The sequence below is a fragment of the Carassius carassius genome, chromosome 8 (genome assembly GCF_963082965.1).
Source record: "Carassius carassius chromosome 8, fCarCar2.1, whole genome shotgun sequence".
In the NCBI taxonomy this organism is placed as follows: Eukaryota; Metazoa; Chordata; class Actinopteri; order Cypriniformes; family Cyprinidae; genus Carassius; species Carassius carassius.
In genome coordinates this window covers 26,397,919-26,412,721 of record NC_081762.1, presented here as the reverse complement: position 1 = coordinate 26,412,721, position 14,803 = coordinate 26,397,919, and the positions used below count along the sequence as shown (strand labels likewise).

Sequence of the window (14,803 nt, the reverse complement as noted above, 5' to 3'; positions counted from 1 at the left end):
CACTAGTATTCGTAAGGCCCTAAGTGTATAATGCATTAAGAAGTATACTAGTATTTGTAAGGCCCTAAGTGTATACTGTGTAGTACGCATTAAGAAGTACACTAGTATTTGTAAGGCCCTAAGTGTATACTGTGTAGTACGCATTAAGAAGTACACTAGTATTTGTAAGGCCCTAAGTGTATACTGTGTAGTACGCATTAAGAAGTACACTAGTATTTGTAAGGCCCTAAGTGTATACTGTGTAGTACGCATTAAGAAGTACACTAGTATTTGTAAGGCCCTAAGTGTATACGGTGTAGTACGCATTAAGAAGTATACTAGTATTCGTAAGGCCCTAAGTGTATAATGCATTAAGAAGTATACTAGTATTTGTAAGGCCCTAAGTGTATACTGTGTAGTACGCATTAAGAAGTACACTAGTATTCGTAAGGCCCTAAGTGTATAATGCATTAAGAAGTATACTAGTATTTGTAAGGCCCTAAGTGTATACTGTGTAGTACGCATTAAGAAGTACACTAGTATTCGTAAGGCCCTAAGTGTATAATGCATTAAGAAGTATACTAGTATTTGTAAGGCCCTAAGTGTATACTGTGTAGTACGCATTAAGAAGTACACTAGTATTTGTAAGGCCCTAAGTGTATACTGTGTAGTACGCATTAAGAAGTACACTAGTATTCGTAAGGCCCTAAGTGTATAATGCATTAAGAAGTATACTAGTATTTGTAAGGCCCTAAGTGTATACTGTGTAGTACGCATTAAGAAGTACACTAGTATTCGTAAGGCCCTAAGTGTATAATGCATTAAGAAGTATACTAGTATTTGTAAGGCCCTAAGTGTATACTGTGTAGTACGCATTAAGAAGTACACTAGTATTTGTAAGGCCCTAAGTGTATACTGTGTAGTACGCATTAAGAAGTACACTAGTATTTGTAAGGCCCTAAGTGTATACTGTGTAGTACGCATTAAGAAGTACACTAGTATTTGTAAGGCCCTAAGTGTATACGGTGTAGTACGCATTAAGAAGTATACTAGTATTTGTAAGGCCCTAAGTGTATACTGTGTAGTACGCATTAAGAAGTACACTAGTATTTGTAAGGCCCTAAGTGTATACTGTGTAGTACGCATTAAGAAGTACACTAGTATTTGTAAGGCCCTAAGTGTATACTGTGTAGTACGCATTAAGAAGTACACTAGTATTTGTAAGGCCCTAAGTGTATACGGTGTAGTACGCATTAAGAAGTATACTAGTATTCGTAAGGCCCTAAGTGTATAATGCATTAAGAAGTATACTAGTATTTGTAAGGCCCTAAGTGTATACTGTGTAGTACGCATTAAGAAGTACACTAGTATTCGTAAGGCCCTAAGTGTATAATGCATTAAGAAGTATACTAGTATTTGTAAGGCCCTAAGTGTATACTGTGTAGTACGCATTAAGAAGTACACTAGTATTTGTAAGGCCCTAAGTGTATACTGTGTAGTACGCATTAAGAAGTACACTAGTATTTGTAAGGCCCTAAGTGTATACTGTGTAGTACGCATTAAGAAGTACACTAGTATTTGTAAGGCCCTAAGTGTATACGGTGTAGTACGCATTAAGAAGTATACTAGTATTTGTAAGGCCCTAAGTGTATACTGTGTAGTACGCATTAAGAAGTACACTAGTATTTGTAAGGCCCTAAGTGTATACTGTGTAGTACGCATTAAGAAGTACACTAGTATTTGTAAGGCCCTAAGTGTATACTGTGTAGTACGCATTAAGAAGTACACTAGCATTTGTAAGGCTCTAAGTGTATACTCTGTAGTACGCATTAAGAAGTGCACTAGTATTTGTAAGGCCCTAAGTGTATACTGTGTAGTACGCATTAAGAAGTGCACTAGTATTTGTAAGGCCCTAAGTGTATACTGTGTAGTACGCATTAAGAAGTGCACTAGTATTTGTAAGGCCCTAAGTGTATACTGTGTAGTACGCATTAAGAAGTGCACTAGTATTTGTAAGGCCCTAAGTGTATACTGTGTAGTACGCATTAAGAAGTGCACTAGTATTTGTAAGGCCCTAAGTGTATACTGTGTAGTACGCATTAAGAAGTGCACTAGTATTTGTAAGGCCCTAAGTGTATACTTTGTAGTACGCATTAAGAAGTACACTAGTATTTGTAAGGCCCTAAGTGTATACTGTGTAGTACGCATTAAGAAGTGCACTATTATTTGTAAGGCCCTAAGTGTATACTGTGTAGTACGCATTAAGAAGTGCACTAGTATTTGTAAGGCCCTAAGTGTATACTGTTTAGTACGCATTAAGAAGTGCACTAGTATTTGTAAGGCCCTAAGTGTATATTGTGTAGTACGCATTAAGAAGTACACTAGTATATGTAAGGCCCTATGTGTATACTGTGTAGTACGCATTAAGAAGTACACTAGTATATGTAAGGCCCTATGTGTATACTGTGTAGTACGCATTAAGTAGTACACTAGTATTCCATTCCAAACATAGGCAGTGTGCTTGTGTTCAGCTCATCTGCATTGACACACCTGGCACAGAAGCCTGCCAGACGAGCGGTGAGGATGATGATGATGGAGCAGCAACAGGAGGAGGAGGAGCTGGAGAGGGAGGGACATGTGTGGGTGGGGGAGTGGCAACTGAAGAAGCTAGGTGGGCGTGTGCAGGAGGGGGAGGAGCATGTGTAGGAGGAGGTACCGGGGCATGGGTGGCAGCAGGGCCCAGGACAGGAGACTCCATCCCCATATGAGCTTTGATGATGACAATGAAGACAACAGGATTGGCAGAGACAGAGTTGTGGACAAAAAGAAACAAGAAAATTAACAAGAGGACTAATAAGCCTTTAAATAGTTACAGGCTACTAAAACAGATATTGTTAACTGAAGTTTTGACATGAGGAAAAAGCAGTGCCCATATGAAATTATCCACTTTAACTTATTTATTATAGTTTTATTAAAGTTTATCATATTTTCTTGTGATATAATATTTGAATATTTTAACCTTAACTTAATACCTTACGATATATTTTTAAATGGTTCTGAAATATCACCAAGGCTGCAATTTATTTTATCAAAAATACAGATACATTTCATATTAATGCATATAAATCTTTTGTAGAAAGGTAAAAGTTTTTACTGTTACTTTTGATCAATTTAATGCAGAATAAAGTTATGGAAAAGCAGAGAAAAACTTACTGCACAAATTTTGAATGGTAGTATATAGACTTGCATGTAACAGATTACATAGTAACTTAACAAATGGCAGGGGAACATTTTTTTTTTCAATCAGCATTTTTGATTTTGGCACATCACCAAAAAATATTAGATGACACACACACACACACACACACAAACAAATACACAACGAGGCATTTGTGCCACTGTGTTATTTTTTTAAATTTCTTCTGTAGTTTTTTTTAATATATAATTATATGTTTATTCTTATTGTTTGATTAAATAGCTATCTTTGCTATGTAGCAGCAGCATTACCAGCCATTGCTTGTGGAGGTGGAGGGGGCGGGGCCAGGGGTTGTGAAGCCCCTCCCACTGCTTCAACATTCAGACCGAAATAAGAGTAGGAAAGATAAACAGAAGTATGCCATCAGACACGGAGAAGAAACAACACAAATGTGAAAAGAAAAGCTAAAATAATTTTCTATGCTAATTCACTCCATAATATATAAAAATATATTCACACCATAATATATAAACATACTAACTACTGTATAACACCGTAACCTCAAATGCAAATATAATTTTGCAAACTGAATAATTCAATAGTATAAAGGGTGTAGACCCATTGAAATTGTACTATGCATAGTCTAATCACCAAACTTTGATGTCAATGGCAGAATATCAAGATCATATTTGCATTTGTCTGATGTTAAGCATGCTGTGTGTCCTAAATATATGTTACCAGCCAGTATCTGTGGAAGCTGGGAGAGAACAGGGGGCGGAGCAGGAGGCTGAGGTACCGCCCCTGTTCCTGCTTCATTGGTTGATGAGTTGTGCCAATCAAAAAAGAAAACAAACCAAAACATCACTAGGTGACCAATAAACCGTGACTATCACTCTGTGACTGAAAGGATCACTGATAGAGGTAGACTGCCATTTCTAAAACATAATATAAATATATATTCATCTCTCAACATAGCTCTCATTTCAGTGATTAACCCTTAAAGGTTGCAGAGCTGCTGCTATAAACATACCAGAACTTAGCCTGCAACTTAAATGCTGCCAGAAGATGCTACTAACATTAAAGCTCTGACATAAAATGCTTTTACCTCAACAAATTTCAATAAGGGCACATTGATTTGTATGGAAGCAGATATATGCTATAGAATAAAGATACCAAATAGGTAATTGTGATGATTTATCAATTTATATCCAATAATATTGAGTTAACATAGCGCAATTCAGACTTTTATCTTAGAATTGCAATTTGGACTTTTCAATTCTGACTTAATTTCTCGCAATTCCAAATCTGTGTTTTAGAACAAAACTGCCTAATTAAATCTCAGAATTTGGACTTTCTTTCTAAGAATTGCTCAAAATTCTGACTAAATTTGCAAGTTTTCTATCTTTTTATTTGCTTTCATAATTTAAAAGTTTACATTTTGCAAATTAGACTTTCTCTCCCAAAAATTGAGACTTTGTAACACATTTCTCACAATTCTAAGTTTGTATTTTGCAAATGAGTTAACATCTTGCAAGTTATTTAATTTTATTTAAGTTTTATTACATTTTTTCTCTTTCTCAGAACTGCAAAATTATGTCTTGAAATTTGGACTTTCTCTCTCATAATCAACTTTATAACTTAATTTCCAGCAATTAATTTTTTCTTCTTCAGAATTTTACAACTATCGTTTTCCAAGAAAATAGTACTATTTATGAGACATAAAAATCACAAAGGCAAAAAATTAAGTCAGAATTGTAAGATACAGTTAAGTTAAAAAAATTCCCTTTTTATAGCAAAAACAGTCTTTTGATATCCATTGTAGCGGATTTGGACATTAATCCAGACATAGACGAAGTATATAGACTACACAGCATACATCTATAATGATACACGTAAAGCACTACTGAGTGCACTAACATAGCTGAAGCACAAATAACGGTAGAAGCTAGACCAACGACAGGTCAAGCTCACAGGTTAAATCAAACAGAGGAGATGATAAAGCTGTAATAAAGAAGACGGAGACGAGGCTAAACACACTAGAAGAAGCTAGTGCTTACAGACCTTCATAAGGCTCGGTAATGCCCTCGCCATCTTCTGGGGAAAAAACAATCCATGCTGTGTTATGTAAAGGAGAATTCTATTATTCTATTGTTACACGATATTCTATACTCGACTGGTTGTTTATGCATAAGCCATTTTTTGTGAAAACTATTGTGCAAGAGTAGTTGTTTACTTTCCTTATTTGTTGGATTTCTGTCAGTTACCCAATGGAAAGGTTACTCTTATCGTCCACAATAATGCATCTTGTGACTCTAAAGTTTTCCACTCATGCGCCAAAAAACCAAGCAATTTGGTAGAAGCCTAGTTGGTCTACTCACTTCTGTCCACAGAGCCCTTCAGAGGGACTTGTGGTAGCTGCCGCCCTCTTCGACTCGAGACTGGCGTGCTGGTGGGACTTGTTTGGACCGATCCGGTGCGGATGTTTGCCCTGCGGGACAGAGGGTGTGTCAGGAATCAACATAAATCATTTAATCTGAAGAAGTGTTGGTGGTCGAGTCATAAACCTGGCCAAACACTGTTAGACTAATGCAGAACACGCTGGTGAGAGGACACGAATATCATTTATAATATCATATCACGAGCATCATTTAATGAGACAATAGTGTCAGAAAACACATTCCACTTGAATGCTATAAAAAGGGACACATAATTTGTACTATTAAACAAAACAAGTCAATATTTGGCACAGTTTTTTTCTGGGGTTAGTAAGAAGCTTTTGGGGGAAGAAAACACATTTGGTAAATTATGTCCTGTAGATAAGGTGCATCAACATAAGCTGTACAGCGAACCAGATAATACTGTAGGTGAATCTCATGAAACCTGACGAGTCATATTTCACTCCGATATCAAAAGATGAATAAGAAATTCTATAGTTTTTTTTCCCATATCATCAGAAAAGCCTATTTTAGGCTACTTTAGCCTTTATATACAGTCGTGGCCAAAAGTTTTGAGAATTACATAAATATTGGAAATTGGAAAAGTTGCTGCTTAAGTTTTTATAATAGCAATTTGCATATACTCCAGAATGTTATGAAGAGTATTCAGATGAATTGCATAGTCCTTCTTTGCCATGAAAATTAACTTAATCCCAAAAAAACCTTTCCACTGCATTTCATTGCTGTCATTACAGGACCTGCTGAGATCATTTCAGTAATCGTCTTGTTAACTCAGGTGAGAATGTTGACGAGCACAAGGCTGGAGATCATTATGTCAGGCTGATTGGGTTAGAATGGCAGACTTGACATGTTAAAAGGAGGGTGATGCTTGAAATCATTGTTCTTCCATTGTTAACCATGGTGACCTGCAAAGAAACGCGTGCAGCCATCATTGCGTTGCATAAAAATGGCTTCACAGGCAAGGATATTGTGGCTACTAAGATTGCACCTAAATCAACAATTTATAGGATCATCAAGAACTTCAAGGAAAGAGGTTCAATTCTTGTAAAGAAGGCTTCAGGGCGTCCAAGAAAGTCCAGCAAGCGCCAGGATGGTCTCCTAAAGAGGATTCAGCTGCGGGATCGGAGTGCCACCAGTGCAGAGCTTGCTCAGGAATGGCAGCAGGCAGGTGTGAGCGCATCTGCACGCACAGTGAGGCCAAGACTTTTGGAAGATGGCCTGGTGTCAAGAAGGGCAGCAAAGAAGCCACTTCTCTCCAAAAAAAAACATCAGGGACAGATTGATCTTCTGCAGAAAGTATAGTGAATGGACTGCTGAGGAATGGGGCAAAGTCATATTATCCGATGAAGCCCCTTTCCGATTGTTTGGGGCATCTGGAAAAAGGCTTGTCCGGAGAAGAAAAGGTGAGCGCTACCATCAGTCCTGTGTCATGCCAACAGTAAAGCATCCTGACACCATTCATGTGTGGGGTTGCTTCTCATCCAAGGGAGTGGGCTCACTCACAATTCTGCCCAAAAACACAGCCATGAATAAAGAATGGTACCAAAACACCCTCCAACAGCAACTTCTTCCAACAATCCAACAACAGTTTGGTGAAGAACAATGCATTTTCCAGCACGATGGAGCACCGTGCCATGAGGCAAAAGTGATAACTAAGTGGGTCGGGGACCAGAATGTTGAAATTTTGGGTCCATGGCCTGGAAACTCCCCAGATCTTAATCCCATTGAGAACTTGTGGTCAATCCTCAAGAGGACAAACAAAAACCCACTAATTCTGACAAACTCCAAGAAGTGATTATGAAAGAATGGGTTGCTATCAGTCAGGATTTGGCCCAGAAGTTGATTGAGAGCATGCCCAGTCGAATTGCAGAGGTCCTGAAAAAGAAGGGCCAACACTGCAAATACTGACTCTTTGCATAAATGTCATGTAATTGTCGATAAAAGCCTTTGAAACGTATGAAGTGCTTGTAATTATATTTCAGTACATCACTGAAACAAAGATCTAAAAGGAGTTTAGCAGCAAACTTTTTGAAAACTAATATTTATTTAATTCTCAAAACTTTTGGCCACGACTGTACACTGCCGTTCAAAAGTTTGTGATCAGTAAGATTTTGAAGTTGTATTTATTTGATTAAAAAAATACAGAAAAAATTGTGATATTGTAAAATATTATTGATTTCCTATTTTAATTTACTTTAGAATATATAGATTTATTTATGTGACCTAAGTGTCACATGATCCTTTAGAAATGTATTGTATGATGATCAATGTTGAAACTGTTGTGATACTTTTTTTTTTTTGGAACCTGTGACACTTTTTCTTTAACTCTTTGATTAATAAAAAGTTAAAAAGAACATTCATTCAAATCAGAAATCTTTTCTAACAACCCAAGGCTTTCTTATCACTTTTTATCCATTTAACACATCCTTGCTGAATAAAAGTATTAATTTCTTTTTTTTAAAAGAAAGAAAAAAATGAATTGACCTCAAACTTTTGAATAGCAATGTACTGTATATTATAACAAAACATTTTCTATTTTGAATAAACACTGTTCTTTTTAACATTTATTCATCAAAGAATCCAAAAAGAATGTATCACAGGTCCCAAAAATATTAAGCAGCACAAGTGTTTCCAAAATTGTTTATAAATCAAGATATTATAATGATTTATTGAAGGATCATGTCACACTGAAGACTGGAGTAATGATGCTGAAACTTCAGCTTTAAAATCGGTAAAATATATATATATATATATTTACTTATCCCAAACCTGTGAACGGCTTTGTATATAAATTGTAAAGTTGCAAAGTAAAACATTTTTTAAATACATATAAATAAAAATAAAAAAATTATATATATTATTTATGACTGTAAAAGAGCATGCATTTAATAAATATGTCACAGTCATGTGCATTTTAGCCAGGTAAATGTATACAAATACATCCGTGTAAAATGCACATCAACTCCATAGTAAACACAATGATCTTTAAAGCACCTTTTGAGCCCAGTATCACATCAGCTTTCAGTACACGTGGCTCACATCTCAAAATCAACTGTGGCACATCCAAAAGCTACCGCATCAGTGAAAGTTCATGCGTACATCTGACACATTTATATCATTTCCTAGTGACTTATGACGTGCGGGGCAAATCGTAAGTCAAAAGGTGTTATGGCGTCTCAAAAGGTGTGATGGAGTCGGCATTAGGAGCGGTGCTTGTGGCGGCTAAAGCTGCAAGGAAAGTGAAAAGGCCTGAATGCATGAGCACACGGCACTCATAACAGCCCATAACTCAAAGCATAAACTGTTAAACAATAAATAAATAATGTTAGTAACACACACAAATAATAATAAGTCAAATGAAACTTTACGATGCCAGGTACACACCATTATATCTCAAGAGGATATAACAGGTGTGTCTATAATCCAAATGAAAAGACGTTAGTAGCAACTGCCATCACTACTCTCTACTCTACAAATGAAGATAAAATCATAAACAGCATCGTTAAACAGGGTTAAAATAAGAGGAAGTGGAGAGAGGAGCATTCCAGGTGACAGGAAGCAGAAGGCATGGGTTCGTTTAGCGCTTTAGTGCTTGTTGTGATGGGTCGGGTCACCTCGTTAAGGCAGGAGAGGGAGGGGCAGATCTCCCAGAAGGTAAGGATGGCATTGATCTCATGTAGCCGGAGTCGGGCCGCTCGGACGAGTGGGAGCGGGTGTAGACCGGTCGCTCCATCATGGGCCGCTGGTCAGCTGATCTGGACCTGTAATGCTCATGTCTGTCCACCATGCTGCGGCTATACCTGCACAACGTTAGTCAAAAAGCCACGCTCAGCCGAGCCCCAGTGCATCATGGGATCACAGGGCGTCTCAGCTGTAAAATGTCGTCGCTTGGCTAATAATTAGTACACCAAACAAAAGTGGGTTGGAGTTTCAGCATTGGCTGCTCAGGGAAATCATAAAACCAAGGAGATTTACCAAACTCAACCAAAAATAAGTGTTAACCAACAAATTGACATGAATCAAACAAAGAAACAGAAGCTTCTGGAAGAAAACAAGTCAACACCTTACTAACACAACTATAAGCCCCGTGACTACAGTCTACTCTACTCCTATATACTCCATCTATGGAAGTACTTGCACTAATTCTGCAGCATTACCTCAGATCTTCCTCAAAGTGTTCATGGTTAGCTGGAAACTCTGGGATATTGTCCGCTCTATGGATGTGCGTAAGATAAGAACATAAAAGGCTAATTTAGAAGCTCTTATATTTGTCAGTAATTGCTAAACAGCCTTATTATACGATTTACCCTTGTGAAAAAGTATTGCATGTGCACTTGTTGTGTACCTCAAGTCTTAAAGGTATACTTCTAAAAACTACTTGCAGATAAGATAATATTAATGAAACAACAGGCCACTTAAGTGTACTTAAATAGAGACACATTCATGACCAGTGCTGGGGGAGGTTACATTTAAAGTAATGCATTACAATATTGCGTTACTCCATAAAAACATAGGTTACTTTTTTGAAAAAGAAACTCAGCTATTTTATTGTAAATTCAAAAGTACTGTGTGGCGAGTGGGGCGGGGCCGAGGGATGTGGGAACAAGGAGTGAGGCCGGCAATGATTGGGCAAATCAGTGACACCTGCGACCCATCGCCGGTCTCGAGTCCCACGTAGGAGATGGAAGGATATAAAACTGGAGTGACGACAGTGAAGGACGAGAGAGGACCAGCCCTGGGCTTTTAGTTGTGTTTTGATTTTTATTTGAGCGCACCAGTCGTCCGTGAGGGGCTGGTGCGCTGTTTTGTGTTTATTTTGGAGTTATTAAAATGTCAATTTTGATTGTCCGCCGGTTCCTGCCTCCTTCTTCCGGATGATTATTAAGGTTTATTTGTTACAGTGGTGCCGAAGCCCGGGAGAAGGAGGGACGTGCTGCTGAAGATCCCTCGCCGCTGTGGTGAATCCGCGGTGCCACGGAGCTGGCGAGGAGGATGCCGCCATGGACGCTCGAGGCGGTGGGCTGGAGCAAGTTGCCGGGGACGGGCGAGCTCGCTGCCAACCGCCCGCGATGTGGAGGGACGGCTGCCGTCCGTGAGGGAGCGGAGGAGTCGGCGCCGTTCGCCAGGGGGCCGGAGCCTGCTGCCTCCGTGAAGGTATCGTACCGTGAAGGTACCGTGAAGGTAATAAATTGCAAATCTATCATTACAAATGGGTAATTACAAATATATTTAAAATAAAGGACAAGTATTAATAGTGACATTACATTTTAGTAGTTATACTTTAACCATATTTCAAAGTCAATAGAAGTAATTATGAAATTGCATATAAAGAGGCACTTAAGTCCTACTTAAATAGGTAAAAAAGCACTCAACTAATTGCATTTAATATTACATTTACATTTATTCATTTAGCAGAAACTTTTATCCAAAGCGACTTATAAATGAGGACAGTGGAAGCAATCAAAAACAACAAAAAGAGCAATGATATAGAAGTGCTATAACAAGTCTCAGTTAGGTTAACACAATACACCTAGCATGGGCTTTTAAATAAAATAATAAATAAAAAGAAAACAGATTGAATAAAAAAAGAATAGAGCAAGCTAGTGTTAAAGGTCGTATATATATATATATATATATATATATATATATATATATATATATATACACACACACACACACACACACACACACACATAATTGCATAATAAATGAAAATAAAATGGAATACAAAAACATTAGAAAGGTAGTTAGATTTTGTTTTAAGAATAGAATTAGAATAGTGAGTGCTAAAGTTAGAGGGTCAAATAAAGATGGAAGAGATGGGTTTTAAGCCGATTCTTGAAGATGGTAAGGACTCAGCTGCTCGGATTGAGTTGGGGAGGTCATTCCACCAGGAGGGAACATTTAATATAAATTTAAACTATAATACATTTTCATTAAATTACTATTAATATGAAATTAAGTGTCTGAAAACAATGCATTTGGTGCACACAAGTCTTTTTTCAAAGTATTTTTATTTTGTAATAAGTAATTTTTCACAAGGGGTATACTGATAAAATACATTAAAAGTGTACTGTTCGAAGTGAGATTCAGTTACTAGTTCAAAGTTACTAACTAAAACTAAATATTATTACATTCTAAAAACTAGCTTCCAAACTAAGATTCTAAGATGTTCAGCTGTGCTTCTGTGAATGCTAGTGACGTTTATGAAATATTCTATTATATAAGAAGCCATATTCAAGAATATTGAGAACATTAAACACTTCTGTAAAAAATGTATAGGTCACAGGACAACTACAGCATCTAAATCCAACTTGAGTCTGCACTGAAGCTACTGCATTTATTTTAATTATACATTTCTGTATCTGTAGAAGGCTCAATTTCTATCCTGGGGCATGTCCTACTAAAGAAACCAACTCACTGTGTTAGTGCCACAATTAGTACACGATATTAAGCATTTATTTGCTTTAAAAGGTATTAACAGGTCAGTAAAGTAAATAAATAAAATGAACTGGAGCCTCGGATCCATTACTGCCATCCATTCCTAGACAAAGCCTCAGTGGGAACTAGGGCTGTGACGGTTGCCGGGACAACCGCGTCACCGCGGTGGTCGGTTGCTACCGCGGTTGTCTACTGCCACCGGCGGTAGTGCACGTGACGTCACAAACATAATACAAAGTTTTGTATATAAGTGTAATAACTGTAATAGTTGCAAATTCTAAGTCTATGGTAATTAACAAATTACCTCAAACACAGCGTTTCCTTTAGATTGGCAGATTTGAGCGCGGGAAAATACAGTTTATACATTCAGCAAATTAATTTAGTGTTGGGCGATGGATCTTGTTGGGAAAGCAAATACCACATCGCCGATCTGGAGTCATCTGCATTCATGTCACCCATCAGCGTTTGCACAAGTTCTCGTGATCGCAAACGCTGGCTGGTCAGGTTTGGTGAGGCTTTCTCCAAACTGGCCAAATACAAACGAGACCGCGATAAATAAAAGATGGTAACAAGAAATATGGCAGCGATTCCTATTTCAAAGAGAGCGCGGACAGATGAGGAGTTACTGAGCTTGCTTGGTGGCGGAAAAGTTAACCGGACGCAACACAACCGCGTTGCGACAGGTTTAGTCTGTCTAGTATCTATACAGGATATTTGAACTCTGTGTCAGTAGCCTACATCACAGACCGGACGGGGATTTATCATGTCATGTTGTGCTACATCCAGTGTAGCATCACTGATTATAATGAGTATTTTGTTGCGCTGCATTGCTCGCGTCCGTTAGACAGGGTGTATTTAACTTTCTTATTTAGGCTACTTTCTTGTAGCCTAAATAAACATTATTTCTTTGATATTTATTTAGTGTTTTGCAGGCGGCGTTCACTGACAGAAGTGCTCAAATAAACACGAACTGACGAGTTAAATAGGATGTGTTAGATGAGTGAGACAGTGCTGGGCTGATTTCTATACGTGCATAATATATATAAAATATATTACATGCATGCACAGTTTAAGTCAGCTTTAATCACCTTTTTTGGTAATTCCATGAATTAACTGACCACGACACTGCTTGCATATAGTTTATTTCGCAGTTTGATATGAAAGGATATGCACAAAGGAAGCACGCACCGCCTTTGAGCACAGGACCGTCCGCGCTCGCTTAACTTGCACCTGATAATAAAGTGAAGTGGAGCGCGTGTCTGAAACGTTTCCTGTTCAGTCATTCTGCGAGTCTGCGACTGAATAAATTCACTTCTTGTCATGAGAAAAAGTGACAGAAGCAGCAGTTGTGAGTGGGTGGCCATCCCCCGCCCCTACGTAAAATAATTTGAATACGTTAAACTGGAAAAAAAATATCGCCTTGGTTAATGAGCAAATTTTGACACTAATATATATATATATATAATTTTTTTTTTTTTTTTTTTTTTTTTTTTTCAAACACCGCGCCACCGGCGGTTGTTGGTCCATGACTACCGCGGTGGTAAAAATCAGCCACCGTCACAGCCCTAGTGGGAACATAAATGTGGCATCTGTTCCAGGCAGTCGATAACAGATGAGTAAAGAAAGAGCGAGGGATTGTGATGTTTGTGATGTGGGTGTTTATCTCTTCAGAAGTCTTACCTGTAGTCTCCACCGTTTCCATTCATGACATGATTGGGCCATGGAGTAGATATATGATTGGGCCCATTGTAATATCTTTAAATGGAGGATGAGGATTGATGGATTGGAATGAAGAAAGGAAAGTATGATAAGAATGAGCAACAGCTGAATTAGGGCAAGGGCTGAGGGTTAAGTCTGTAACTAGTATAAAACAGTCCTATATTATGGATGCATGAACAGAATGCTTGTCTCAACTAAAGTATCCGGATTTTACCTCTCAGGAGATTCATATGAGTCACTGTAGGCAGACATTTGTCTATCTCTCCTCATCCTCCTGAACACAAAATAACACACAATCAGATCCTATATGCCAAACATAATTTACCTGCTCAAAAAGAAGTCCAGTGCAGCCCTAAGATGCTGTGGATTCATTAATTCATTCATTCTTTCTCATGATATGTTTGATATATCGCTTGCTATTTTTCCAAGATAATAGGACATTAAGATAACGGGACATTTACGGGTCACAATTTAGTTTGGGGACCAAATCTCACTATTAACTTTGACTTTTGCCTCAATATACTAATAATTGCTGCTTATTAATAGTTAGTAAGATGGTTATTAAGTGTATGTATGTGGTTGGATTAAAGGATCTAAAATATGGCCATACAGAATAATGGTGTGTGCACATCAAAAGCAAAGTTAATATTTGCATCACATTTCTCGCTCTAGATTACTTGCTGGATGTTTTTCGTGTTACTCATGTAAATAAAAAACATAAAAACAATAAAAATTGCTTCCTGATAAAAAACAGATGTGTCAACAAGCTTTCTCTGATTGGTTTGAGTGACAACGCGTCATGCAAATTTTCCCCTCGAGTGCAAGGAAGACATGATTGAGGCGAATATCCAAATTTACGTCATTCACCCGGCCAAAATTTGCATCTATTCATGTCTTTGCATTGACTTTTTATGTAATACTCGCACAAATAAATATTCGGTTTTGGTGTGCACACAACAAAAGGCATTAATATGTGTTTTATAACTACCAATCAACAGCCAATATGCTAGTT

At 37.8% G+C, this 14,803-nt stretch overlaps 1 protein-coding gene across 3 annotated transcripts in view; it reads right to left on the bottom strand.

The window, feature by feature from the left end:
* LOC132145655 (regulating synaptic membrane exocytosis protein 2-like) overlaps nucleotides 1-14,803 on the bottom strand; it is a 175,685-nt gene that overhangs the window by 41,771 nt on the left and 119,111 nt on the right. Inside the window, exons 22-26 of one of the 3 annotated variants that reach the window (XM_059556820.1) lie at nucleotides 14,006-14,065; nucleotides 13,753-13,827; nucleotides 9,246-9,431; nucleotides 5,554-5,663; nucleotides 5,237-5,269 (exon numbers count right to left, since the gene is read on the bottom strand). In XM_059556820.1, coding sequence (XP_059412803.1) covers nucleotides 5,237-5,269; nucleotides 5,554-5,663; nucleotides 9,246-9,431; nucleotides 13,753-13,827; nucleotides 14,006-14,065 — 464 coding nt within the window. The remainder of the gene's footprint in view (nucleotides 1-5,236; nucleotides 5,270-5,553; nucleotides 5,664-9,245; nucleotides 9,432-13,752; nucleotides 13,828-14,005; nucleotides 14,066-14,803) is intronic. The other 2 variants (XM_059556821.1, XM_059556822.1) reach the window with 2 other exon arrangements.